General features: G+C 37.4%; 3 protein-coding genes across 4 annotated transcripts in view; 2 read left to right on the top strand and 1 right to left on the bottom strand.

The window, feature by feature from the left end:
* Window positions 1-10870, top strand: part of upSET (SET domain-containing protein upSET) — a 41782-nt gene extending 30912 nt beyond the window's left edge. The window contains exons 15-20 of the mRNA XM_028302828.1: window positions 349-577; window positions 1347-1450; window positions 1526-2926; window positions 4774-4990; window positions 7048-7085; window positions 10559-10870. Of these exons, the coding sequence (XP_028158629.1) occupies window positions 349-577; window positions 1347-1450; window positions 1526-2926; window positions 4774-4990; window positions 7048-7085; window positions 10559-10870 (2301 nt within the window). The remainder of the gene's footprint in view (window positions 1-348; window positions 578-1346; window positions 1451-1525; window positions 2927-4773; window positions 4991-7047; window positions 7086-10558) is intronic.
* A 1631-nt stretch (window positions 10871-12501) lies between these two features.
* Window positions 12502-22570, bottom strand: LOC114351525 (cysteine-rich hydrophobic domain-containing protein 2). 2 transcript variants are annotated; one of them, XM_028302773.1, is made up of 3 exons: window positions 22488-22570; window positions 16629-16839; window positions 12502-14369 (listed from the first exon to the last, which is right to left on the bottom strand). In XM_028302773.1, exons 1-3 carry the CDS (start codon window positions 22514-22516, stop codon window positions 14202-14204), a joined length of 408 nt encoding a protein of 135 aa, XP_028158574.1. In that variant the 5' UTR covers window positions 22517-22570; the 3' UTR covers window positions 12502-14201. The 2 variants fall into 2 exon arrangements, with proteins under 2 accessions (XP_028158574.1, XP_028158573.1); XM_028302772.1 differs by lacking the exon at window positions 22488-22570 and adding an exon at window positions 17874-18115.
* On the top strand, window positions 22550-24502 carry CPR73 (cuticular protein RR-2 motif 73). The gene is made up of 3 exons (XM_028302771.1): window positions 22550-22632; window positions 23094-23355; window positions 23677-24502. The coding sequence occupies exons 1-3, from the start codon at window positions 22576-22578 to the stop codon at window positions 23880-23882; spliced, it is 525 nt and encodes a 174-aa protein (XP_028158572.1). The 5' UTR covers window positions 22550-22575; the 3' UTR covers window positions 23883-24502.
* The last annotated feature ends 2818 nt before the right edge of the window (window positions 24503-27320 follow it).

Raw genomic sequence — 27320 nt, 5'->3', positions numbered from 1 at the left:
TTTCCTGAATTTCCTGATACGTTAGTGTAAATAGTTTAATTTTGTTAGAAAAGAGAATTAATTCACTTGGTATGAGCCCCAGAGTTATTGTTACAACTGAAGACTGTTTGTGAAGGAAAAAATACATAATCATAATAATCACTTATTTATAAATAACAATTTTATGATAGCAGTTCCCAAACTAGGTACTTCTGCCTCTTGGGAACTGGATTTGAAGATTCACATCATGTATTTTATGGAGTTGAATAATGATTATGCAGTTACGATGTTAAATAGGTACTGTTTAGCTGTCGAAAGTTGGTGAAGAGTGTTTTCAGTAGGATTTTAGTAACATTCTTCTGTCCACAGGTCGCATCGACCATGATAGGGGACCTGAGCGCGGGGCACGATCTCGAGGACGATCCGAGCGCGTCGCCGCCTCGAACGCCGGCGCGCGACCGCTCCAAGCCGCCCAAGAAGGCCAGGCGGGTCACCCGCAGCACGCCAGAAGCCGCGCCCACCGTGCAGCCGCAACACAGCGCCAAGAAGCGCTGGCTCCGGCAGGCCATCAGCGAGGAGAGCGACTCGCCTTCCGCAGGTGCGTGTGGGATCGAGCGAGGCCAGGCTGGAAGCGCGCGTACCGTATACAGGGTGTTTTTGAAAAAAAGTATTATTTATTTATACTTTTGCACATAAAACTGTACAGTGGCATTCTCTGCCAGTCAACCACAGGTCTAGTAGAGACTAAGGTCGTAAAAGTAGTGTCAAGCCAAAGCCCACAGATAGATCCATTCATCATTTTAGTCTCAGGACATCCACTGCTGAACATAGGCCTCCCCCAATGACTTCCACATCTCACGGTTGGTAGCGGCCTGCATCCAGCGCCTTTCTGCTACTTCAGGGCTTCAGCATCATTAGGGCTATGCAAATCACCCCCATGTATGTTCCGCAATTTTTTAGTTTTCCAGTTATGATTGTTCTAAATTTCTGTGCTTAGGCACTTTTTTGGTCACTGGCGCGAATAGTCAAGTTACATTCCGATTTTTTATTATTTTTACATGAATACTAGGCCTAGCTGATTCAGAAGTATTTACATTCATGATCCATAACACGAATGTAAACTAAAATCCTGTACGTTGTAAAAAAAAATCATTACTCGAAATCACGGTGATTTGGGTAGCCCTAGTGATACTCTATCTCTGGGCATCGACTTGACACTACTTTTTAGGACACCCTGTATATGACACGCGAGCGGGTGCTACTCGCGTTTCATATGTTTCGTACGACACGCTGCGCCCGTACCCGCGCTTTTAGCCTGGCCAAAGCTTACAGTCGATCAGAGCTCGGGCGTACTATGTTAAATTCAGATGTATTTGTTTCAGAATCTCCCCCCAACGAAATGGTGACACCGTTAAAGAAGAGAAGATTAGCGAGGGAATCGTTGTCTTGCGAACAGAACATCATTGTGCCTGTGAGTCTTTATTTTGGAGCTTTTCGTAAACATTTTGTGTAAAGGAACTTTTTACTGATGGTAAATTTTTTGCAGTGCCACGAGGAAGCTTCGCCCGTGTTAACGTCCGAGGATTCGCCCGTCAAAGACGATCCTCAAGCGTACAGCAGACAGTACAAAATGAGGAACATAATGGAGGGCATCTACGGCAGAGACCGCACGCGCTCCGACAGCGGCCAGGGCTCCGACGAGCACGGCGCCGACCACGACGCGCTCGCCGTCAGCCTCGGCGCCGCCGACAGCGACCACATCCGCAGGATCATCGGCGTGCCCACGCCCGAGGACGAGCTGCCTCCCGACCTCAAGCCCGACGACTTCAACACCAACAACAACAACGTCGAGACCGACGACACCAACTACACCAAAGTGGTGCCCATGGACATCGACACCACGATACCTACGCAGCTCAAGATACAGGAAAACGACAGCCTCGAGGTGAAAGGCATCGACAGCCCGACCGACAAACCCAACAGCTGCCAGTCCGCCGACACCAGCGGCAACTCGTCGCCGCAACGAGACGAGATGGACGACATCCAGAAGAAGATCCACTCGTTTCACACGGAAAACATACTCATACTCAAGAGCAGAAACAAAAAACCGCCGAAGGAGAAACGGAAGAAGGTGAACTTGAACTTCGATCTCAACATGGTCGACGACCAGATCAGTATTCAGCTGCGCACCGAGAACGACTCCAACTCGAAGTCGCCGGAGATCAACGGAGACGCGCAGGACGAGATGGGCAACTCGATACACGACGACAAGCTGCACGTCTCGCCCGAGAACATCCCGCTGCCTCCGGTCGAGTCGATACCGCTGCCGGCGCCCGAGAACATACCCCTTCCCGAGGAGCCGAGCCCGCCGCCTGTGGCTTTGATCCCGCCGCCCGAGACGATACCTTTACCGGAGGAGCCGATGAAACCGATGACAAAAGTCATCCAAGCCATCCGGCCTGCCTCGCCCGTCGTCGAGAAAGTGGAGGAGCCGAAACCGATCGGCGGCCTCGAGCGGCCGTCGGTTCTCGACAACTCCACGCTGCCGTTCTCCTCCCGTTTCAGCTCGACGGGGCTATTCTCGGGCATCTTCAGCAACATCACGCAGTCCTTCAACGTGGACCCCGGCCCGATCAACGAAAACGTGCCCAGCATGTCGATAATAAAGAGTGCGATAGACAGGACTACAAGTTTAGACAGTAGCTTATTCGACAAGGACAGTGTTACGCCAGTGGACGAGTTGAAAAGCGTCCAGGAGATATTGACGCGAGTGAACAATATGGACTCTAATAATAGTGTGATTCTGTCGGGAGTGCTGAAGAGTTCGAACAAGGCGAGCCTTCTGGCGCCGCCCAAGCCGGCCGGGGCCAAGCCCTACTGCCCGCGCAATAACGACCCCCGCCTAAACCCTCCGCCTGTTGAGAAACCCAAGCCCGTCAGAAGAAAGGTAAGACTACTTGTTTCTAGTAAGATTGTTTGATTATCACCAATGAAAGAGGTTTCAAAAAACTTGATGCACCTAGATTTAATATTTACTCCTGTCCTGAGTAGCCCCTATTCTACACGTGTATCTGTCCGTAGCATCGACCTCCTTTGTTTTAATGTGTAATACATTATTCATTGTTTGAGAAAGCATCTATTATAAGAAAAAATCTATTTATGCGATACAAATGTATTCAAAATTCAACAAACCGACTTGTTGTGTTTTATTGGGATCAAGGTTCCAGATAAGATGGACGTTATCAATGCGTTGAGGTTGTGTCATTAAGAAATACTTTTCATTGATAATGAATTCAGCTGTTTCTTACGTAATCAGTTGTTAAGTTAGTAGGTATATGACTTGTTGTTTGGTGCTAAAGGCTAAAGCGAATGTGTTTATTATTATTATAAGACAGATAAAGCAGACACATGAGGTTAGGTTTAAACCTGTTCCTAATGTATATGTATTGCTTTCACAGGTACTACATGAAAAAACACCATTGAACTTTGTGTTTGATGCATTATTGTAGAAGGCCCTTTAAACATTGTGCCGTGCAGTTAGCCATTTAGTCTACAGTCCGGTCACCGAGCACGTAGAATTGCAAAATTCAACAGTTGATGGTTTCAATCCCAATAAATAATTATTATGATGTTGGCAAAAGTAGATAATTTAAGTTATCTTGTGTATCTTCGATGTCTAATAGCCTGCACATGTTTACATTGAATCTGCTCAGTTGCCATGTATGATATAATTTTATTATGTGTGTTTATTTACAACCACTTATCTAAAACATGTGAGTGAACTTAACTGTTGTAAAAATATAAAGCATGAAATTTTATTGAATTTGCTGTACTTTTTTATGGTTTTATTGTTTAATAAGAATTTAATCACTCAAAAACCATACCATTTTATATAAATGATGTGCATGTATTCATGTCTGTGTTTATGATGTCATTGTTTATGGTTTTGCCAATTAATTATGAATGAATAATAATTAGTACATTAAAATGAATGACTACATAATTAATCGCAATTCAAAACGTGAGAAGTGGCACAAATTGAGTAATGACAAGTCTTTCCTCAATTAGAAATAGAAATCAATTGATCTTCAATTAAGAAATATCGAAGAGAATTGAGGAAAACAGCACTGGCAATATGTATTACAAGGACCAAATGTAACGAATTTCGTCCATTTCTTACATTGAATGTTGATTTTCGTTCGTCGTTCGTTCGTTTCAGCCGAAAGACGTCCACTGCTGGACAAAGGATTCCCCCAAGGATTTCCACAAAGACCGGTTCTGCGCCGCTCGCATCCAGGCACCTCCCGCGACCTTCACCAGATCGTCGGTCCACCTAGTGGGAGGCCTGCCCACGCTTCGTTCCAGCTCGTGGTCGCCACTCAAGAGCTTTCCTGCCCCAGCGGCCATCAGCTCCACGAGCTGTGTGCCCCGCCCACTGCCACTTGAATTTAGCGATTCTGGTGAATGTTGTTTGTACATAGCATTAAATAGGATGCGTGGTCAGTTCAGTCTGCACATATTTGATGTACTTAAATTTGACTATTCTTACCGTTAGATAATTCCTGGCAATAAGTGGTGACTGAGTTTGTTCCGGCGTTTCTTCTCAGCACTTGCCATATGTTTGTCTCGAAGCGCTGGTAGGGCCCAAAAGATAAGGAGACATGTAAAGTGCCCCATAAGGGCTACCTTTTTCTTTTTTTATTATTTTCTATTGACGTTCATAAGTGCCACTTGTGGTCTAAACTGAATAAATATTTTTGATTTTGATATTCAAATGTCTTCCCAACCCTACAGCTCTCTATAACCGAGTACCGCAAGCGGCAGTGCGGCACGGCCGGCGGCGACGACAGCGGCAGCGGCGGCGCCGGCGCCGCGGAATCGGCGCCCGACTGGTCCTCGGGCTCCTCCGCCGGCGCCGAGCTGTCGCCGCAGCGGTTAGACGCCGCCGCCGCCGCAGCTGTGGATGACCTTGAGCAGCGCCTGCATCGGGAGCTCGCCTGCATGCCCAAGGGTGAGTCAATAACTGTCTATCCACTGCGGTATCAGTACTCAACGTTCGCATAATCTTTAATACTAGCAATGTATAGATGACCCACGCTGAACTGTCCCACCAAACTCAATGACAGGGGGGCGCTACCATCGTTCAACTACAGGGTGAAGATAAGATACAATGGTATGGTGAAGTCAGAAATTTGATATCATCATTTTAATTTTTTAAATTGTCATACAAAATTAATTTTATAAAATCCGATTTGTATGAAAAATAAAATAATTAAAATGAAGATATCAATTTTCTGACTTCACCATACCATTTATATGACCATGTTAACATGGGCTAGTGTCGGCTCATATACCCATTTACCTAACACCCTGTAGTTGAACGATGGTAGCGCCCCCCTGTCATTGAGTTTGGCAAAAATCGGAACTAGCGATCCGGTTTTGACGGTGGCGCCCCACTGTCAATGTCATGCATAGGACAGTTCAGTATTTTAGAACTATAAACTGTTTACACATGTAAACAGTTTATAGTAGATGTCGTTGCTGTCATCATTGTTGTCGCGAGCAATGTGTTCTGTTTTTGGGCATATTGCTGCGACACTGGCCCCGCCCCCTTTTCACATCGCCCTTTAGTTTCTGTGATCTGTGCTACTGACAATAGTTCGCGAGCGAGTTGAAAGCAGAGCGCTAGAAGCCAAATGTACCAGTTAGTGCATTTAACTCACGAACTATAAAAGCTTTTGATAGTAGCTCAACTTTGCGCGAGATAAAAGACGTGACTGTTCTCGCGCGATCTCTTCATGCCTTGCAGAAACATTTTCACTTCAATGTTTTCTGCCGCGAACCATGACCACATCGCCATTGTAGAAAAAAGTCCTGAAAACCTTAACATAAAATGAAATACCATCCAAAAAGGCTGATAGGTGACACAACCGATGATAAGTTATCAGAATCTAGTCTTTACAGAATAACGCTTCGAAACGACGACATTCGTTGCAGCCCAGCACAGCAGCATGTATTATTACGTTTTTTATTTTTGCCTAAAGTTAAAAGGAACAAGATTGCAAACCAGCAAGTTAATGCATAATAAATTAAGGGTCAGCGAAACATTAGAATTATCGCTGAGGACCTTGAATTAACTGCATAATGGATTACGTTAAAGTTATGATTGACGCACGAGTTGTTCGTTAAAATCTAGTTAAATTTACAATTAAATTGCTTGCTATAACGTGACATGCAAAAAATACATCCGGCTGCGTACATCAGGCGACCGTACAGCGATCTACTACAAGTTGAATAACACTTCGCCCTATTTCCATAGACTTACGGACGATTATGTTGTTACTGATTTGTTCGCTGTACGATAGAACTGCACCATAAGAAAGGGGAAAACAGTAAGCTTGCTACCGACAAAGCTATATCGTCGTAAGAGGTGACTTATGCCCGTTTTCACCATCAATCCCTAATTTGTAAGTGACCCCTATGGTAACACATAACAGGCATTTTGTTTTCATAGGGGTCACTTAAAAATGAGGGATTGATGGTGAAAACGGGCATTAGAGAAATATCCCCTTGTTATAAGTACAGTTTGATTTGACCTTGACTAAGATTTTTTTGGCGGAAGTAATTTTCTGGTAGAATGGAATGAAAAGCCTTCAAATAGAATATAAAGCTGTTTGCCAGTTAGTACTGGTGCGGATCTACCGTGTATATTTCTCCTATACCCATAGGCAGCGTTATTACCGCGACCAGTTGGAGCGCAGCGAAGCAATTATCTAAATTGCAGCAGTTACGCGCGACCGGAATGATTCCGTTGCATAAACCGGCGCACACGAATCCATCGCGGCAGGAACATGGTGACACGACGCTAGCACACACGCAAAATGCACTTTCGAACGCATAGCGTGGGGCATTGTCAATGATGTTGATGACATTTGAGTTTCACCAAGTATTTAGAAATCGTTAGAAATCAACGCTAGGTGCATACAGGTTGGGCTGACAATTTAGATAGATCTTATAATGAACGTACTTCCATGAGACATATTAAATCCAGTGCCTATATTTATACAGCTTCAAGCACAAGTTTCAAACGATTAAAACTCGACTCAGTATGTAATGAAAATTGTATTTTTATTAAAATCATGATTGAGCTGACCTTGACGCTATGTAAACAAGATACCAACAAAAGATGTTCAATGCAAATTGAGTTTAATTATTCAGGGCGTTCGTTTGTATTTGCGGTGGCACAATGGCTGATGGTAGTACTTATTGCGGGGCAGTAAAGTGGTCGCAAAGCTGGCACGCTGCCAGTGATGCAGGATTTGTTTTATTTTTAAACCACTCTCGCATATTAGTTAACTCATGCACCCATATTGTTTGGATTTCATTATTCTACGTCACGTTTTTGAGAAAAGTGAAATGATTTTAGACATGCTCGTTTTTCGCTAATATTTGTATGGCACTGAATGAATTGTGTATGTAAAAGATATAAATATCCTCTTAGTCTTGTCTCCTTGCATACTTTAAACTAAAACCCTTTAAAGTATAAAGGGTTTTAAAGCCTTTCTGTTTATTGAAATTAAAAATTTATCATGTAAAAGTTGCACTTCATTATCTGAAAGTGAGTACCTAGGTATAATATTTTTATCTGAAGTGTCTATCGATCCTTGGAGAACCGAAAGTTTTCTGACAATCACATTTGCACATAAATGTGTTTAAATCTTAGTTTTTTATTGCTTTGGCAATGGGGCCGTTCAAGTATTACGTAAGCAGATTTCTTACCATTTTTTACCCCCCCGCCCCCCTTGTCATCAAAAGTAAGCAAAGCACTTACCCCCTCCCCCTATGCTTACGTAAACATTTTGTTATAAATGTTTTTTATATTGTCATTTTTAAAATAGACAAATTCATGAAAATATTAGGTTTAACTGATACACACTGATACTCTATGAGTAGGAACAAAAAAATATAATCAGAAAAAAAGAACATAACAAACATAATTGCATCAATTATGCATCATCATAAACACAAATGATAACTTTCAATGCTTACAATCCGTTTAGTATCCAAACAAAACACGCGCGCGGGAGGCCGGCCTCGCGTATAATAATATTTTATGCGGACTACGACTCTCAAATTTCAATGGGCAATGTCGGAACGAGAGTTAATTATTAGACAAGTGAATAGCGCACGGTAATTCCCCTAATCAGTTCTCAAAGCGAGTGCCTACGCATATGCACCCTTAATAAATGAATGGGCACAACTCCAAAATTCCGTTTTTTGGGAAAAGCCAAAAAACCAATCGGCGGATCGCGGTTTTTTACATAATTGGCTCTAAAATCTTTATTTTATCAGCTACGACTTTCAAATTAAGCATACTTCATCACTGGTATCTGTTATATAATTTGATATAAGACATTTTTGAAAATATTGATTATGACTCATAATCAATATTTTTTGAATTTTCATAATTTATGAGTATTTAAAAAAATTGTTTAAAAANTTTTCACTGGGGGTACAGAGATAACGTCTGTTTCGTTACGTCAATGATTGTTTAGAACCACCTGTTTAATGACGTTGTAGGATAGCTGTTGTTTGGGGCGTTCACGCGCTGATTGTACCAGTACAATATCTACGTTTCAAACGATTGCGAAGTTTTCGCAATGAATCGCATATCACACACGCTGGACGATACCCAGTGCCATTGAGTAGGTGTCACATATGCCACAGGAACTGGCTATCGTTATCACAAAGCGAACTTCCACTCGCCATATAAAAATGTGATTTGATTGTTGTTTAAACGAGTCAACTGTGTCGATCAGTCGCACTTTATCTTATCTACTTCAATCAATTTCTTGTTATTGTATGAATCACACTTTAATTCTTTTTATATCTTTTTTTATATCATAATTTACTTATTTTAAATCTACTCGCATTAGATGAATTGGTTGAATATTTCTGCTGTAATAAATAAATATAAATTAATTATTTAGGTAGGTTCTTTAAGCTATTTAATGAGTTACTTTATAAAATCGACGTAGCTATGGTAACACAGGGACAACAATTACGACTTTTGTCTGTTAACCAGATAATTACCTTAATGAATTCGAGGACATTGCAATAATTAAGCGCGATGTCGACGTCAAATGAAAGCATTTGTTAATTTGACCTATTTGTGTAAGTCATGATTATATTTTTTTGTGAAAAAACGGAGTAAAGAAAATAATTGTTATAAATAGGTATTTTAAAACTTGAGCAATTTTTATGCGGTCTGATTGCCACCACCCACTTATCAAACTTGGAACCGTTATTTGAAGCCTAATATTTGAGAGCAACTAACTTAATTTACATTTTCCGATCAAACCTAAAGTAATGCTTACTAATGAATGTCTAGTGCGATAATCTTCAAATTAAATAAAAAGTAATTCCTAAGATAAAGTACCTTAGTGTATGATTTTGTAGCGAATTGAATTCGCAACGCTATTCTGTGCGATTGACAGTTTTAAAAATTACGCAAAACTTGCAGCAACTGATGTGACGTAATTTGGTGATCTCTTTTTAATTTCTAGATATTCTTTCGTAAATCTTTAGGTTCAAAAGTAGTTAATCGGTTTGCCTAAATCGATACCTAAGATGCCTTATTATTCAAAGCTAGAAAAATATTATTATGTAGTAACTATATTATTTTAGTTAAAAATAATTATATTATGATGTAAATTCTAAGGTAATAAGAAGTTCTTAAATATTTATACAATATTTATGTAATTCACATAAAACTTTTACACGATGTAATTGTTATCGGTATAAAAATAAATGCACCTACTTCTTTTAATATATGAGTCTAGGTCAGAAGTCAATTACTTGAAATCTTGTTGTATTAATAGCGGCGTTGATTGCACGAGAAGGGTCATTATACTTCATGAGGATCGGTTGAAGAAACCTTGGTTCGCCATTTAAACTCGGCGGGTGTACTACGGCTATTGATAGCTCGATAAAAAGCAATCATTGGCTGTGACGACACTCCATTGACTGATAGCTTTATTCGGGCTCTTGTTTGTTATATTTTCCTGCTTTTCATTGTAATAATAACCTTCCTTCTGGCGAAGTCGGGTAAAAAGGGGGTTGACTTCTGCTAGTTTGCAAAATATATCGTTGGTTTCTGCTGGACTAACCGTAACAAGTAAAAAAACTTTTTCGTGTTAAAGTCCCATAATGACGTGTAAAGAGGGGTATAAATAGGACAGTAAAATTAAATAGAAAATGAGAATGGAACTGTATCCGCCTAGTATGGAAATAGCTGGGTGTGATGTCACGACTCACTGTTCACGCCCCCATATAACTGTACTGTACAACAGTCGATTCTCGAATTTTCTAAAGAAACCGTTTGAAAACCTTGTGAAATATTTCACCAACCATCACTTAGGCAGTTGATTAGGTATATTCAATGCGGTGAATTGGGTAGTTGACAGCAATAATTTTGCCTATTAAAAACACCCGTAAAACTGTATTGTGTATGTAAACGTAGGTATTCACATTTTATAGTTAAATAGTTTGTTTTATATTAGTATTTTTTTATTTTCAGGCAAACTCGAGGATCAACCTGATACGTAGAGTGGACCACGAGTGGCTTTACGGGAGTCTTCGCAGCGGCGCCGAAGGTTTGTTCCCGTGCAGCTACGTCGAGATCAAGGTGCCTCTCCCGAACGAGGCGAAGCCGGCCCACGTTGCCACGGCCACGGCTCTCTACGACTTCGAGCCGGCGCAACCAGGAGACCTACGCTTCCGTATAGGAGACACCATAACGGTACTGCAGAAAGTCAGCGATGAATGGTACTTTGGAGAATGTAACGGCATGAAAGGACAATTCCCCGTCAATTACGTGCAACTAAGCTAAATAAGCCCCAATTAAATGCCCCAGGTAGACATACTACTCCAATGTGATACATTGCATGAAGACTGACTGTCTATCATATCAAAAGGGCCAGTTTCATAAACTTGTTGATAAAGTCGCTGACAGCCTAAAACTTACTGTTAGATAAACTACAAATCTTGTTTTAACAGGTCTCGAAAAGAGATAGATGTCTGGTAGTTGGCGATTTTATTAATTTTTCTTTGATAGATGACAACTATCTACATTTTTTTTATAAAGAAACCGGTCCTTAATCTTAACTACCCCTCGACGATATGGGGGGTATAATAGTTAATACTAGTTAGTGCAATATATTTCCATTTTTTGCTATGACAACATTTAGAGAGCACCTTTTTGCGTAACCAACGTCCATTTTTACAAAAAATTAGACAATTTAAGCCATTTATTATGTACAATTACTAAAATGAGTTTTGCACTCTTGTTGCCATAATAAAACTAAGTAGCTGTATGTACAGGTAGTTTTTAACGGACGAATAAAGTGGCCTGTATATGAGCGTTATTTAAAAATGCAAGATTAGTTTGTAATGACTGATTGTAAATATTAGTGCTTTTATTTAACTAAAACGCCCCTTCGTTAGAGTATTAATTATCTTAGTTGGTAAAGGTTGTGTAATTATATTACGTTTATGTATAATAGTCCTGATATGATCTGAAAATTTAGTTGTATACATATTATTATAGTTTTGCTACTTATTTTATACCTGAGATTACAGCCGAGTGGCTGAGTTAGCAGCTTGTAGGTGACGTTATAATGCTTTAAATTGTATATTATGTTTTATAACTAAACCAAATAATACAATGCAGTAAGTATCCATTTTCTTTGTCAAGCAAAGTGTGGGTTACTCAATAAGTTTAACTTAAAAAGCAATTCGTACGACGCGTTACAAAAATATATGTATTTATTGATGCCATGTATAATATAATCAGCTGATAAGTTAACGTTACTTCTTATGTTGGTTTATAAAGTCAATATGTTGTAATTGTATCTATGAAATCCAATTATTCTACGTACAGTTGATATATTTTTTGTAATAATTTGTATATTTTGTTAGGTTCTGTTTGTGTCATTTAAATGTTAATAATTATTGTTTCGAGGGACCATAATATTAAGTGCCTTAAGTATTTTTGTGTATAATACAATGAATTTATTTATGTATAAGTAATGAAATAAAATCTAAATGTCAATTATTTCATGATATTTTATTTGTTATGCTAGTACTTACTAAGTATTATTATGAGTTGCGCGTACGCGTTGCTTACGTCACCTAGCCTGCTGTACGTCGCGTAGACGGAACGCACGCATAGCGTTCTTGTTTCCAATAAATTAGACTGATTTTATGGCGCCTTGGTACATAACGTAAGAGAATCGTAGCTATAAAATAATACCTACCCAAAACTAACGCGCTCTCCCGATTATGAAACATCGTGGTTGGATTGATTGGGTTAACAAGTCAGTATAATTAAGTAGTACCTATTCAAATCGTGACTTTAGCGTTGTTAGATTTACACCTGGGTAAACAAATTCGTTAAGTCTGATGCAAAACAATAGCACTTGAATGATGGAATTGCTAAGAAGTAAAATAAAACATGCCTCATTACATCACATTAAGTGAGCTTTATTTGAACAAAAATAATCTATACGTACTTAAAATATTTACAATTCCTTAAATTACAACTTAATGTCAACATACCCTGTTCACTTTTCAACCGTTGCCGACAAAAACAACTTGAGACATGTTGGATGGCAAGACAACGCTCCAATTTGTGTTCTCCCAATAGTTATGAATGCGGTGAGACTTTATTGCGAAATAGCGACTACAATATTTAACGAAAATCCGGCACATTCACAACACGTTGAAAAGGGAAAAGAGGGCGGGATTTTTCTAATATAGAATACGTACATACTTTTATAATAACTAATTGTCTAATAACACAGTCCCGAACATTTCCCTAGCGTATTAATTAAGAATTATCTTTCGTATTTCCTCGCTATGGCTTTAACGTATTCCTAAATCTGTAGAAACTGACAATTCAGGTACAAAACATACATTTAGTAAAGTATCAGGCTGGAAAACAATACGAAGAAAATTTTAAAAGTTACAAAATATGATTTGTTATCAATGAAATTGACTTACGTTTATTGCAACCAATAGAATTAATTACGACAAATTGAGAGAACGAATGAGTGTTATACCAATAGAAATGGCATTCATAAACGTGAGTAAAAATAGAGCTGACTATATTGCACGAAGCTAAGTGATTACAAAACAAATTGCATATCACATACCTAACTGTTCTAATAATGTTTATGACGGTTGTAAGGCTGGATAACGGCTGTAACCATATCAGTTTGTTTGCCCACCAATTTAGTAGGTGTTCCCACTAACATTTTATTTCTCTAACATAAAAACTGCTATACAGTAAATCATCATACAAGTTACAACATTAATTATAAAACATAGGTTATTATTACTAGATTACAAGCACTTCAACATAAACTATCAGATATAAAGTTATCTGAAGTAATGTCTAAAGGTCGAAACGTTAAAAAATAACTGCAGCACAAAGTTAAAAGTGAGTAATGTGTATGAGTCACACACAAGATTCAACTAATAAAGTAGAAACCTAACTATTTCTTTTTTGCCAGCCTCATTTTTCGAAGAGGATAGTTTCTAAAACCCAACAACTTCCCAACAATACGAATTTAACATCATTAAGATCATTAAGTATTATCTTAAGAAGTATAGTACTTTAACATACACATTAAGTTAACATTTTGCATTTAAGCAAATAAAAGCTTGCAATTTTCAGTGACATCTATACACAAAAAGCAAGTAACTATACCATTTAAATTTATTTGTCCGTTTACAAGGAAGTGTAAGACTTACCCAAGTACTGTGCACAATCTGATTTGCAAATTTTCTTACTACAACTTCCACACTCCAATTTGATAAAGCTCCTTAGATCTACTTATACGAGTTGCTGCTGCAAGTTCTTGTTTTTAGTACCTATACTGATTTATATAGACACCCAAAGAACATAAAATTTCTTTGACACATGTATTTCTGGGCTATCATTGAAAATATGGAGTGTGATATTCTTTTCTTAAAGTTATTAGTCAATGCTAATTATTGATTGTACCCTGGGCCGAAATGCTTGTGCACAAATCGCTTATTGTGGTCACTTGTAACATACATAATGCTAGATGCGATGATACAATATTGTTTACGATTTTAGGATTATATTATTTACAGATCGTTTATGTAGCCCACAGGCAAGCCTTGGAGCAGAGAATTTAGTCAGGCCTGTATATTGGTATTTTGGGTATGAATTCTATAAGAAGTACATATTCCATCATAGATGACGAGTCACAGTGCTGCTTCGTCAGGCGCCAGCGGAGTCCCAGCTTGTTGTATAATCTGCTGTTCTCCCATTCCAATAATTTGTTGAGAGAGTGTTGAGTCTAAAAGAAAAGAAAGTATTTCACATTATTAAGAAATCCTGCACCAGTATCTGTTGGAAACTTAAGACTTGACAAGAAAGTTGACCTATACATTAGCAACTTTATACTGTTTCAGAATAATCAAATGGGCCTGCTGAGAATAATTGGTGCAATAATCTTGAATTGAATCATTCAATGAATATAATTGGACCCATTTATGCAAACGGGAACCAACCCACAGTTTGAGTGAAATTGAGTTAAGTACATAGATGGCGCTCAAATAACGCATTCTATCTTGTAAAAAAATTTGGTTCCTTTACAACGACTAACAACAGAGATACAGCACTGTCACTTGCGGAACCAACCCACTTTGGCCAACTTTTAAAAAACTATAAAGAACTAAACAGCATGGTACCTAAACACTTAATTAAACTAATTATGCAAACCAGAACCAATGTTGGTTGGTTCCATTTAGCAAAAATAGTTACAATTTTTTTATAAATAAGCAGAACCAAAGAGTTTTGTTCTTGTTTGAATAATCAAATTAGGTTGGTCTTGAAGGAACCACATAGCATAGTTCTTATTCTCGCAAATTTCCGCAGTATTTACACGAAAATAAAAGGTCCATGTACTTAGCATAGTTCTTAATAGTGTTAAAATTAAGCTTTATTTAAAAAAAATAAAAATCCGTTCTTATCGTTGCATTGTTGGTACCTTTAACATAAAATGATTTGAATAATATATTTATGCATTTTAAAACTCTACTCAAGAAAAAATAAAGAGATGAGACGAGGCAGTATGATCTATGACCTTAGCCTGTTCTTCGAAACGAAATAACGACGTTGACAAATCATGAATGAGACGATTCGTGATGACTCTCGAAAACAGCCCCCCTAGACAAAACGCACTTTTTAATCGAATCGAAAATCGAATCGGTCAAAACTCCATACAAAAAAGGGGCTTTTCGACTGGTTAATTTGCACTTTGTCTAGACCAGACACAGCTTGTAGACATGGCTCAGAAGTGAGATGGGTCTATAATCCTTCAACAAAGTTTTGTCGCCTTTTTTGAAGAAGAGTATCACCACACTTCTGTGCCATGCCGTAGGCGTTTTCCCTCGAGGATGACGGAATAAAACAGCTTCTGAAGAGCCTTTAGTACCGGCGTTCCTTTCAAAAGCTCAGCCGTGATTCCAGTGTTGGGTCAATCTAGCTCTTGGATCTTCGGCTAGATTTGTGACAGGTGTACGTACAACTTCCGTACGTTCCGTATCTTCCGTCCGTAGAACTTCTCAACCTCTTCCAATAACTCAGGCCCCAACGAGATGTCTCTGCCATCCTCAGTCTTCACCTTGATTTGTAGGCTTTGGCCAATAGGCAGATCTCTTGCGAATACTTTAGAGCTCTTGTTACGCTCAATCGCTTCTTTTATACGGTCTGTATTAAATTGGCGTAGGTCGCGAGTCAAAGACTTGGAGATCTGTCTCCTCTTACGACACGACTCCTGTTGGCGGTGGGGAAGAGTACCTATTATTTATGGCCGTCCCCACACGGCACAAAGAAGTTAATGTACAGACAAATATCAGAAGCAGGGCCGTGATAACCAAAAGTGATATGGACTTCCTTTAGCCTACAGGAAAAGCTATATCTGAGGCTAAACTAACAGAATGTTACAATTATTCTGCATCTTATACCAAAACGACACACACGATTTCTAAAAAACCCTGAAAAGTAGCAACATAGAAGACGATATTGACGGTTTTACCGGCCCTAACGATTTTGAGGTAGAAGACGATATTAATAGTGATTTTAGTTTTAAGAGTTCGTGATTCCATCGTATAATTTTCGTATTAAATGAAAGATAATGATTTACTATCTAATAAATGGCATTAAAAACTATATTTTATATAGAATGACTTTAATTTTTAGAAATATCACAACAAGAAATCTTACATCCGTTTTGCAAGAAAGAACTAAGCAACAAAATATGTTTTTGCAAGAAAGAACCAACCGGTTTTTATCGATTTACTTTATATTATAACTTTATAAAATTTATAAATCTGATATTCCTAGATAGGCTGCAGTATCCCACATAAGATTAACAAGTAATCATTCATTAATATATTATGTACGCATTTTGCAACATCTGTTTACAAAAGTCTCGTTTTCTCGAAACCACCCTGCTGTGGGTTGGTTCTTGTTTGCATAAATGGGTCCAATTATAAATGAGAACAGTTATAGAAAAATTATGTAAATACTGCAATTTAGTACATACACTTACCCTTTTACTAAGGCATATAACTGGCCAGAGAGAGCATCCTAATGTACAACAGCAGCAAACACAGCCACAGAACAGCCATTTGACGTTGACAGGCAAGGTCTTCTTTAGAACGCTGTTGATGCGGGCCACCGTCGCCTGGTACTCTTCGGGTGCCACTCGCGACTGCAGCCCAGATGGGAACTCCGTATTAAAGCGGTTGCTTAAGCCAAAACTGAAAAACAAAAATCAATATTAAAGCTTCTTTTCAACAGTCAAAAAATATCAATGATAATATTATAAACAATATAATGTAGTAGATTAACTGCACTGCCTTACAAAATCCATGCATTAGTAATTATATTAATGAGTTCTTCAATTAAGGATAGATGGGCCATAATTAGGAATGAGTAGGTATCTAAATGAAGTGCAAATAACAACCAATATTGATAGCATTAATGTAAGCAATATTATAAATGTTTGCTCATTCTTGACCTTGCCATCTATACTCCTTGAGTACACTTTGTTTCCACATAAATCAACCTTGAACAGATGACAATGTTAGAATATTGTATTTATGGAGCATGGCCATGGTGTATTAAAATTTTATATCCTACTGCATCAAAAAGTACATAGCTAAACAAAGATATAATTGATTCAAAACCTACATTAAAAGTTTCAATAAAGACCAATATTTTAATTAAAAGTAACTTTTTAATCTAATTTATTAGTAAGCTTATTATTATATAATAAAGATTGTTTACATAATAAAACACAAATAAGAACAACATTATGGCAGGCCAAATCATAACACAAAGCTTAATAAACTTTGTATTGATGCATCAAAAATAAAAATAACTTGCAGTTCAAAATGTGGAAAATTGTAGGCCCATTCTTACAAAAAAAAGAATGAGGCTTTTTTTTTGTAAGAATGGACAACTACAAACTACAAAGGATTTTTGTAAGATGAGATATCTAAATTCGTCAAGAAATTGTGATTAAGATAAATCATGGACTAAGAAATCAAATGACCTTTACACGTATGCAATTGGTATTAATTTATCATGTTCGTGTTCTCAAGAAAATTGAAATTGGCGCCAGGTCAATATCCGACTCAAGAAATCACCTCAATGCCATTGAACGCAGACGACAAAGAACAAGAATAGATTTTGCTCATACGTGTCTCATATTTTTGGGAGAGCGAGATACGAGTTAGTATGATGTTTTACGCTGAACAGCTGATATTATGAACATAAAATTGAACCTTACACTGTCATGTTACCAGCTCCACGGACGACTATTGGATCTGGCACTAACGTCACATGTGTCTCCTCTATATTCTCCTCACTCTCAGTCTCATCTGGATAAATTGCATCAAAATCTGCCATTTTACTTATTATCTAACTAAAAACGATTATTATAAACACATCACAAAGCACTGTTTGTTGGATTTTTTTACACATTCATGGAAAAGAAAAGTGACGTTTCCATTTCATAAACAGAAATGATCGGTGTTGCAATCTTGGGTATTTAGTTTTGCCTTTTTTATCACCACTACTCACTGGGCTGGGTTTGAATCAGCAGCTGATGTTATTTAGGATTTATTTATATTTCACTAAATGTATTCAAAACTGTATCCATGCATCATAGTCAATTTGCAAAATAGACAAAGTTATTGCATTTAAGGAATTAAGTCATTTTTTAATATTTTTCAATTAGAGCTCGATAACTGTTTTAATATAAATGTAACATTACATAACAATTATTGTGACATTAACAACAACACAGTGCTAACGGCAGTTTTGAGACAATAATCAGAATCAATAAAATTGTGGACCACAAAACAAAAAATATTTCCCAAAAAATGGGAAAATCTGTCTGAAAGTGTTAAAAGTTTAAGCAGGTAGTACAAGAATTTTTGAACAGATGTCAGTAAAAACACGGATTCTTGTAGTTCACTGGATGATATGAACTTAGATTATAGATGTCGCCTTTTGCTAAAAATCATATCGTAAATTAGTGATAACATTGTTGTAATAAATTGATAATAACGTTAATCCCAAAAAAATATTTGTTTTAAACATTTAGTCTATGTAGGTTAATTATTTATTGTATTATGTAATTACTAGTTTTTGCCCGCGGTTTCACCCGCGTGAAATTTCGTTTGTCACAGATCGACATAAATTATAGCTTAAATGTTATTCTGGGTTATAAACAATGATACTGTAAAGTTTCATCAAAATCCGTTTAGTAGTTTTTGCGTGAAACAGTAACAAACATCCAGACATCCAAACTTTCGCATTTATAATATTAGTATATTGTTTACCTGTTTAATAAATTATACTATCGAAAAAAATAAAAATAAAATAATAATAATAAATTGTTTCAAGTATCCATAAATAATCCCATAAATATTTTTGTGTAAAATAAAAATCGCATCGCATTGTTCATATTAGAGAAAAAAATAATTATGATGGTTGTATATTTCCCAATTATTATTAATAAAACTTTTCAATTAATTATATAAAGTATTTATACCAATTACGTATATTATTTTCGTAATTGATTATAATAATAATTGGAAATATGGTATTACTTAAATAAAAGTATGGTATATACTAACGATTTTGCTTTTCTCTCTAGAGTTTTCTTGCCTTGTCTCCTAAATAGTTTTATATCTGGCACTTAGCCAGAAGGATATCTTAGACTTGTCATGCTCACTAAAATGTCTCTGGGGTAGTGGCGTGTCGTTACATTCCCTATAATATGGTCGAGTGAAGCGATGGCTGGTTCACACGTCACGTCTGTGAACAGGCGCTGCCTTCGGGGACTGGTCAAGGAAAGATATACCTGACATAAAATATATATGTATCAAAACGCAACAATTAACCTAGAAATTAGCACGGCACTAAATAAATAAATAAATATATTCAAAACTGCCACGCGGTCTCGTGCTAGATGGGCGTCTTAAAGGCCACCTTCTATCAACGGGAGCGCGTGGTAAGTAACTTGCTTCTGAATGTATTGTAACTTCCTACTTTTTTATATTTTTAAACCGGCAGACAGTGGTGACTGAGTTTGTTGCGGCGCTTCTTCTCAGCACTTGCCAAATGTTTGTCTCGAAGCGCTGGTAGGGCAAAAAAATAATGAGACATGTATAGGCTCCTTAAGAGCATTTGACGATTTGCAAGAACTAATTTAATTAGTCTAAACAAATAAAGAAAATTTAGATTTTGATTTTGATTAGTAAATTAACAAAAGTTTTTTAAGAATGTGGCATGGTATGGTGTTCTAATAATTATCACATTAAAAAAACATAATTAGTTGTGTTGGTAATTTATTAGTAGCTTTGTATCTTACATAAATTAGGTAATAATATTTTATTTCATGTCCTTTAGTTCCACTCTATAATAATTCTACACTGGTTCAATTAATCCGTATAAGGGCAGGGCTATTCTGAATTATCTTCGAATGTAGCGCGGCCACTATCACACACCCAGCAGTGATAACATGCATTGCAATTTATATGCAGCTAAACGAGAACAGCCAATGTAGAACTAAAATAAAAAGGGGAAAAATGCTGACTTTATGTGAACTTCCACAACTCTTACGAGTGTATACTGCGTTTAAATATTGTGGCACCCAACGCGTGAGTGACGTACAAAAGCAACCACCACAGGGAATAACTTCTTGTAAATTGACAAGGCCAGTAAATAAACGCATGGGAAGGATACAGAATTCAATGCTCACTTGTCTATTACAGGCCGATTGAAGATAGATATTATATCAATTTGATTTGCTTTACTCCACTTATTTGAAAATGACTGACTGATCTTTTCGGAATGTGTGTTGCAGCTGTGACCCAAAAACTTGTGACATACGGACACTACCTAGCACTCATAGACCGATAAACATTAAGGTCATATTTGAATAAAATGGAATAATAGCCGTTAGTTGGTGTATGTACGGTCTCTAGCTGTACCTAGGTATGCTATGTACACGACTTTTAAACATGCATGTAAACTAAGCATATTAATTTCGAATTATGTAAAGTTATGTTAGCTTTTTTTATTAACTATAATTAAATTAATTTTTAATTAAAAGGATATTAATAGAATAGAATATTGTTTATTTGGCACGATACATCTATGTGATGTTAAATAGCCATATTAATTTATTTTAAAATCTACTAAATGGATGGAGGACAGATGGACTTTGTTAGTCATATAAATAAACTATTGTTTATGTAATGGCTGTGCCGAACTCTCTATTGTAAATATTCTACGTGTGCTTTGATACCAATATATTTATTATGTTACTACCAACCACTGTGTTTATTGCTCTGTAGCGGACTTAATATATCCCTAACAAGGGTTATGGGCCCAGAGCCCCAGAGCAAAGTAACATTTTAAAATAGTTTGTCGTGAAAATAATTTCGTATAAAGTGACGTGAACAGAATGTCGAATGTACGTATTGAGTTATTGAGAAAAGACAACTATGATAGTTGGAAAGTGCAAGTAGAAGCCCTATTGATCAGAAATGATTTTTGGGAATATGTAAGTGGAGAAAAGTCAAAACCCACGGATGAGACATTATCAACAGCATGGGATTTTGCTGACAGAAAGGCAAGATCGGAGTTGATTTTGTCATTGGATCCGAGTGTTGTTCATCATGTGAAAAGATTGAAGACTGCACGAGAGGTTTGGCTGAAATTAGAGAGTCTGTTCGTATCACGTGGACCTGCGAAAAAAGCGACCCTGATGAAAAGGCTCATGCTACACAAGATGAGTGAGGATCAGAACGTATGCGAACATCTTGATTTATTTTTTGAAGCTGTCGATAAGTTAGAAGAAATGGACATCGTGATCCATGATGATCTTTTAGCGATTATGTTGCTGTATAGTTTACCAGCAAGCTATGAGAACTTCAGATGCGCCATTGAAAGTAGAGACGAGCTGCCAAAGCCTGAACAACTTAGGGTGAAAATTATCGAAGAATACAGTTCGAGAGGGACTGTAATCCTGTACAAACTCCAATGGAGATGGGAAAGATAGCTATGAGTGGCAAAGAGAAGGATGAAGGAGGAAAGTCTTTTCCGTTCCGAGAACTCATAGGGGCACTTATGTTCTTGAGCGTAGCGACTAGACCAGATATCGCGAACGCGACGGCAAAACTCGCACAATTTTCAGAGAATCCTCAGGAAACTCATTGGAGAGCTGCAAAGCGGATCCTTAGGTACCTAAAAGGTACGATTACTCAGGGTTTAACATTTAAACCGATGGGTAAGTGCATTCAAGGTTATGCGGATGCAGATTGGGGTAACTGTGAAACAGATAGACGATCTTTTACCGGCTATGTTTTCATTTTAGGCGGAGCAGGTATCTCATGGGCATCACAAAAGCAACGCATCGTTGCGACGTCGACTTGTGAGGCTGAATTTGTAAGTTTAGCGGAAGCTATGAAAGAAGCAGTGTATTTGAATGGCTTACTGAAGGAACTTGGTCTTCAACATTGGTCTAAGGTAAGCATGCATGCTGTGTAATGGCTGTGCCGAACTCTCTATTGTAAATATTCTACGTGTGCTTTGATACCAATATATTTATTATGTTACTACCAACCACTGTGTTTATTGCTCTGTAGCGGACTTAATATATCCCTAACAGTTTAAAATTTAATAAAATAAATGGTTATTCATAAACTAACGTTTCCAAAAACATGATTATCTATGTTTCTTACTTACTTTAAAGGTCCTGCTAAAATTGTAAGGTATCTATCTTTTTATGATGTTAGAGACGTTAATTTTAGCTTGATTGATTATGATTAGCACCGCAACCTTAACCAATATGCAATAAATAAACGTATTATGAATAAATCATACACACCAACGTAAAGGGAATAGGGCCGGCCGCATAGAGCTGCATTTTTCTAAGGCGGGCGTTTGAACTGCGCATGCGTGTATAAAAGCGGTGCATGCGCAACCCTCTGCACTCACAACACTTGGGAACGTCGAACCTACTCAACATGAAGGTACGATACCTTTTGATATTAGATCTTAATTACTCAATAATAAGTGTAAATAATAATTATTTCTGTAGAATTTGTCATGGATTTAAAGTTTCATGATTAGGTAGGCCTATGTTTTAACCCAATATTGTAAAACTGAAACGTTGGGAAAGTTAAGATGTTTCTTTAACATAAATTAAATTTTAAAAACATGTATAAAAATAATTAGAAACATGATAAAATCCTTTTTTTTTTAAAGATTATTAGTAATTTGTTATTACACAAATTACTAATACTCCCGTTAGCCCCTCGTACTAAGCTAAATATGCTTGTGTCACGAGTGAGCTCACCACAATAGTCGAGCGGCGGCGGGGACCGAACCCGCGTTCCCCGGATCACGAGTCGGCCAGTCCGACCCCTTCACTTATAATATATCAAAAGTTTTTTTTATCAAAAATGATACTATATCAAACGTCGGTTTTCAGGTCATCATCGTAGCTACTGTCCTAGCGGTGTGCAGCGGCGCCTTGGGCGGCGTAGTGCCGGTGGCGGCGCCCTACGCCTACGGGCGGCCGCTGGGGCTGGCGGCGCCGGTGGTGGCACACGCGCCCGCTTACGCAGCGCCTTACGCAGCGCCTTACGCCGTCGGCGTCGGACACGCCATCGCTAAGGTGGCGGCTCCGGTCGACGAATACGACCCCAACCCCCAGTATTCATACGCTTACGACATTCAGGATGCTTTGACAGGTATGGTATACACAAGATTTTATAATTTTCGCTTGGTTTACTACCCTTTCGAGCTGAATATTATGTCACGTAGACAATTTCATATTGATAACGGCATGTAAAGAAGCAGTAGCTTAAAAATCTCCGTATTAGGAAAGTGCCTTCAAAACTTGATTCGGTCAAGTATAGATTGATTGTTATAGACTTTCATTGGCTGAATTTTAATATTGAGTCCAAATATACGTCAGTGTTTAAATCGAGTTAGATTGAGTTTCAATCATTTTAGACTCTATTAACTAAACACATCACCCGAAGTAACCCATGTTCTTATTTCTTTCGCAGGTGACTCCAAGAACCAGCAAGAGACCAGAAACGGCGACGTAGTCCAAGGCTCGTACTCGCTGGTGGAGCCCGACGGCACCCGGCGCGTCGTGGAGTACACCGCCGACCCCCACAACGGATTCAACGCCGTCGTGCACAAGGAGCCGGTGGGCGCCGCCGTCGTCAAGGCCGTCGCTCCCGTCGCCGCCCACGCTTACCTCCACTAGTCCCAAACGATGACCACCAGACGGGGCTGGAGTAATCAGAAATATACCATCTTCGGGGCCCTAGCATCTATGACCACCAATGTCATCAACTTTCACCATTGTATCAATAACTAAGAGACGGTAGTTACGTAAAATGAGCCCTCATTTCTGTAATCTTAACTTCGTCTGACAGATTTGCCGCTTAGATGGATTTAGAGGTGCCGATGACATTAAACTACATTAAATACAGTTTACTGTCCGCCTCGTGATATGTAGTCTAAGAAATCGGCCACCAAACGTATTAAACTGGTTATCAAAGGAGAACTTTGGATATATTTTGCGCTTTATGAAAATTAGAGTGTTCCGCTTTTTTCTTGATTATTATTTTTTGTTAACGGACTAAGAATGTCAGTTATTGTTTACACGTTGAACTTAAGGGGATCTAATTGTAATTAGCAGTTGTTAGGAGTGATGTCAGCGTGGTATTTGTTACGTGATTGTAAGTAATGCGTTTATTTAAATCCGTCTGGGCTGGCTTATGTTCCGTCCCAGTGACCTGAACCGTGTTGTGTTGATTATTTATGTTTATGTATTGTTATGTACTAGTGTTAAAACTAAGGTAATAAATAAGAGGAATCGAATTATTTGCTTTCATTTTAGTTTAAGTTTAAATGGTTAAAATATACAGGGTGTTAGGTAAATGGGTATATGAGCCGACACTAGCCCATGTTAACATGGTCATATAAATGGTATGGTGAAGTCAGAAAATTGATATTTTAATTTTCATACAAATCGGATTTTATAAAATTTATTTTGTATGAAAATTAAAAAAATTAAAATGATGATATCAAATTTCTGACTTCACCATACCATATAAATGATCATGTTAACATGGGCTAGTGTCGGCTCATATACCCATTTACCTAACACTCTGTATATGTATTACATGCTTATTTCATAAGTTCATAATCCTACTTTGACAGTAATATAATTTAATACATATTGAATCACTCACGAGCTTAATATCGTCATCAACATCACAAAAGTCGTCATTTTACGATAACGTAGCCATAACTATAAAATTAAATCGAATAAGTGCCCAACACGAATGGGGCCCTTGGCCTGAATCAGGTGGTTTGGTGTAAACGCGTAAATTTTTCTTGCTCTTATTCCAAAGTGGGTCAGTTCGCGTCGTAAACGTTCATCGGATGTGAGTAGGTAGTGCGATACTTATATGCAGTGCAATGTTCCGTGCTTCAAAGAGCTTGCGAAGGGCGTGTGAGTGCGAACCAGTTTGTGCGAATGTTACATGGAAGACAAAAAACTAAATTGAAAAATAATAATAAAAAAATTAAGCTTTATTGTAAATGCAATACTTATTCAAGATAGTTTCATTTGCTTATTACGTTTCTCACACTCTGTCTTTATAATGAAGAAAGGACATTGTCAGAAACCGCCTAAAAAACCGCCCAAAAACATTAACCCATCATAATTATTTTCTATTTTTTTTAATACATTAAGCACCCTTTCATTCTAATGGACACTTAAGCATTGAAAAATTAAATAAATAAGTCTTTTAACGTTTATTCTATAATACTATTACAACTTCCGGACGTTTTGGTGCGTGGCATGGTCTAAAACCTATCAAGTTCCATAATTTTTGCCGATAAAATCTGTACGAGGCATTACCGTACTTTATTGCTGGGAGTCCATGTATAGTGATGTTCCTGCGGCCATCATAGACAATAAAATATCGATTTTGAAAATAAAATAAATCGATTAAACTGCTTTGAAGACTAGATTTGCGTTAAAAGCTAAAAAGATATTGACAGTCTATTATTATATACGATTCGGCTTCGATATCTATAATACAATAGGAGTTTATTTCATGTGTCAGATGACAAGGGTGGAAACAACCTACGATTCATGTTGTTTATTTACGTGCAATATGTGGGCATATTGTAAAAGTGGAATGCCGAGTTGTATTTCTAAAACTTGTTCTATTATTTTATACTATTTGGCTGCGACTCGGCGTGACGACAATACAAAACATTTTTCGCGAATCGGTGTTCATACATTCACACAATACATTAGACGCCATGTTGTCATAAACGACATATTATAAAATCGCTGTGATTTAATATTCTTAATCATTAATTTTATGGCAAGTGTCCATCAGGAATCATTGTTCTTACACACAGAATCGTATTATTTCGCTTTCGGGTAGTAATATGTCAAAATTGTTGGTTCTTTAGGCGAACAATGTATGGAGAACGAACATTGTCCATCATTGGCTGGATTGGATTCTTTACACTACTTTAAAGTTAAAAAAGAAACAAGTTAACTTTTAAAGCTTTAAAAGTTATTAAAAAAAAACAAACCACTGTTATAATTTGACATAATTAATTCATTATTGTATTGTAACTAGGTAATAGGTACAAGAAATCGCAAGTGACAACCCTGAACCATATGTGCGCCGCGCCCTGCCATTATTCGCGAGCGCCTGCGCAGCGCTCGTATGTTTAAGGACTTGCGCTTTGTCAGATTGTAACTCGCATTTTAATAGATATTGGCCAATTTTGAAATATTTTTGCTCTATCGTCTGCAAACAATCAATCAGTTAGCTCTGCACTAAATGGACCAAAAGCACAGTCACACATAAATGATGACGATAAACAGTATTAACAAGATATAAAAAAACCTGAACTTTACAATTTAGTAGTAAAATTTCAAATTGCGATAAGAACTAAAGATGTTGATGGGTTATGATATTTATAACTCATAGAAGCTTTTCACACCATAGCATAGCTGCGACTCGTTCTAGATTCATCATACTATTGCATACGGTAGGTAGCTTATCGTCTGTGACATAATTTCGACCTCATTTAACTTCTATCCAATTTATCAGCTAGTTAAGCCCGGGTCACACATTGTAGGTAGGATGAATGCAATATGTGCATTAAATTTTAAAACTAAACCAAGGCTCACAGCTAGTCCTTTCTATTCGGTAACTTCAAATGGCAATCGAGGTACAAAAATACATACTCAGTGTTAACTTCTATTTTTAATAACATTATTTTTATGAATAAAAATTCTAGAAATGTAAAAGTGTACAGCTTTGCTACTTTTGATGCTGCCTGGTTGTAATTTAGTTTGTAATTAATACTATATTTTATCATGACTATCTTTTCATAAAATGTATTTTGTAATTAATAAAAGCAAATATTTAAAGTAAAGAATTAAGTAGATTAACTTAAACTTGACATTTTAACACCACAATTTTACGATGATAGCTTGAATACTTATGTGACGCGTTGATGTCTTTTCTATGAAAATATTTTTACGGGTTGCGCTTCCGCTAAAATGAACCATGTTGTTGAATGAATTTGAGTTGACATTCAAAATAAATATATGCCCTCATATTTAAATTAAATAATAATAGAATTTAAAACATAAACT

Source organism: Ostrinia furnacalis, unplaced genomic scaffold (genome assembly GCF_004193835.3).
Source record: "Ostrinia furnacalis isolate ACB-3 unplaced genomic scaffold, ASM419383v2 OfSCF1160, whole genome shotgun sequence".
NCBI classification, from domain to species: domain Eukaryota; kingdom Metazoa; phylum Arthropoda; class Insecta; order Lepidoptera; family Crambidae; genus Ostrinia; species Ostrinia furnacalis.
This window is presented reverse-complemented; position numbering and strand designations above follow the sequence as displayed.